This window comes from Osmerus eperlanus, chromosome 24 (genome assembly GCF_963692335.1).
Source record: "Osmerus eperlanus chromosome 24, fOsmEpe2.1, whole genome shotgun sequence".
NCBI lineage: Eukaryota > Metazoa > Chordata > Actinopteri > Osmeriformes > Osmeridae > Osmerus > Osmerus eperlanus.
The window spans coordinates 1,675,512-1,677,368 of NC_085041.1; the positions used below are offsets into that span (position 1 = coordinate 1,675,512).

Consider the following 1,857-nt stretch of genomic DNA (forward strand, 5'->3'; position numbering starts at 1 on the left):
CCCACGCATCATCTTGTCCTTCGACTGCAAACGAAACGACATTACACCTTTAGAATAGCTTTCAAAGACGGACAGTGACATTGTTGGTATGTCCTTCCACACATTAGGATTCTTATGTTTGTGGAAGACCAAGTACACTTTAATGAGAGGAAGTACTTCAATTGCTCACACTTTGTTTAGATTAAAGGACTAAGCTACAGGAACCAAGACAAGTAGTTCTGACAAAGAAAATATGACTGAGAACAAATAAGTCATTTGAACACTGAACCACCCAAAGTACAGTATGAATACTTCCAAACAGGATATGTTTAAAGTAGAAGACAGGAGTTAGAAATAGGTCAAAGCATACAGATGTCACAAACATTTCTTAGGATATCAAACAAAAAGAGGGGTGTAGCTAGCCATACTTTGCGTGATGTGAATACGTTGTACACACAGAAGTACGTATTTTTCTCTTGTCTTGGTCCTGTTAAAGAGCTAGCTGAACAACATGTTCTGCTGCCATTACATAGAATGACAGCCAGTGTCAGTCTAAGCAGGCTGAAGGCCCAGCATGTCAGTTTATCATGCACCGTGTTCGATAACTTAGCTAGCCTACACGTAACCAACATAGCTACGATTCAAATTCAAATGACCTGGCTAGCTACCTGGCTTTAGCTAACCTTGTCTCCTGGCGTTGTTGATGCCATGCTATAAAAAAATACAGTTAACGCAGGCTAGCTAGCTAGCTTCTGTACTCCTGTTGCGTTGCTTTGAGTAGGCACAAAACTGTCAAAATATGGACATTAAGTGAATGAAACGATATATGATTAAAACGTCGCCTTTGAGTATTGCAAAGTATCAGCTGACATGAAGCACTGGGAATGACAGCTTTGTTGTCACGGTTAGCATTTGTAGCTATCCCTGAAGCCAAGGAAGTTGAAAATACTGTGATTTGATTCGCTAGTCATTCGAAGAGAAAGACTGTGATAGGTCAACAACAGGTCTGTCAGCGATTTAACCCGCCCATTTCTGACAGCTGAAATTCCCAACTCCTGACACAGGCCCTTTCCCCCACTTTGGTTTGACACCCGGTGGCAAAATCTTTTAACGACCGTACATGTACACCATGTGAATTTAGAACAAAGCACATACCGTGTAGTATGACAGTAAACCAGCATTGTAGTCCAAGACAAACCAGCGATACTGCCAACCTTTCATGACGTTAGTCCACTTGCTCAGCGGTCCCTCCATGATAGACGCCATCTTTACACTTTGGAGAAAGATTTCAAGGGGAGGAGTCGACGTTGGGACAGCGAAAGGCGAGTAGTATGTCACGTGATGGCTTAACTTCTGGTATTGATTGAAACGACGGCGCCCATTCGATTCATTATGTGACCAGAGATGGGAAGATAGAAACTTTTTTTGTTTCCTGGCTATCACGCACAACAAACGTATCTAGTCTATAAAGCTACCATGGAGCAATGTAGAAGGCAACAAGAATAATATTTTCCAAGTTTGAAGTTTTGAAAGAAAGTTTTTGAAAGGTTGCAAAAATATTTTCCACAAAAAGTTTAGGTCCAGTTTACATTTACATTTAGCAGACGCTCTTATCCAGAGCGACTTACAGTAAGTACAGGGAAATTCCCCCCGAGGCAAGTAGGGTGAAGTGCCTTGCCCAAGGACACAACGTCATTTGACAGAGCCGGGGATCAAACCAGCAACCTTCTGATTACTAGCCCGATTCCCTCACCGCTCAGCCACCTGACTCCTTGTAAACCAAAGTAGTCACCTGACACCTCACAGTTGATCAATGTGCTCATAAATTCAATGATGTTGTTCAGATATAAATTAGGGACTGTAGGGTATTGTTCAATA

At 41.9% G+C, this 1,857-nt stretch overlaps 1 protein-coding gene across 2 annotated transcripts in view; it reads right to left on the reverse strand.

The window, feature by feature from the left end:
- Window positions 1-1,270, reverse strand: part of osbpl9 (oxysterol binding protein-like 9) — a 27,035-nt gene extending 25,765 nt beyond the window's left edge. For both annotated transcript variants that reach the window (XM_062450899.1, XM_062450898.1), the window contains exons 1-2: window positions 1,135-1,270; window positions 1-24 (exon numbers count right to left, since the gene is read on the reverse strand). The exon at window positions 1-24 is cut by the window's left edge and continues 27 nt beyond it. In XM_062450899.1, the coding sequence (XP_062306883.1) occupies window positions 1-24; window positions 1,135-1,245 (135 nt within the window). In that variant the 5' untranslated portion in view covers window positions 1,246-1,270. The remainder of the gene's footprint in view (window positions 25-1,134) is intronic.
- Window positions 1,271-1,857: the final 587 nt, after the last annotated feature.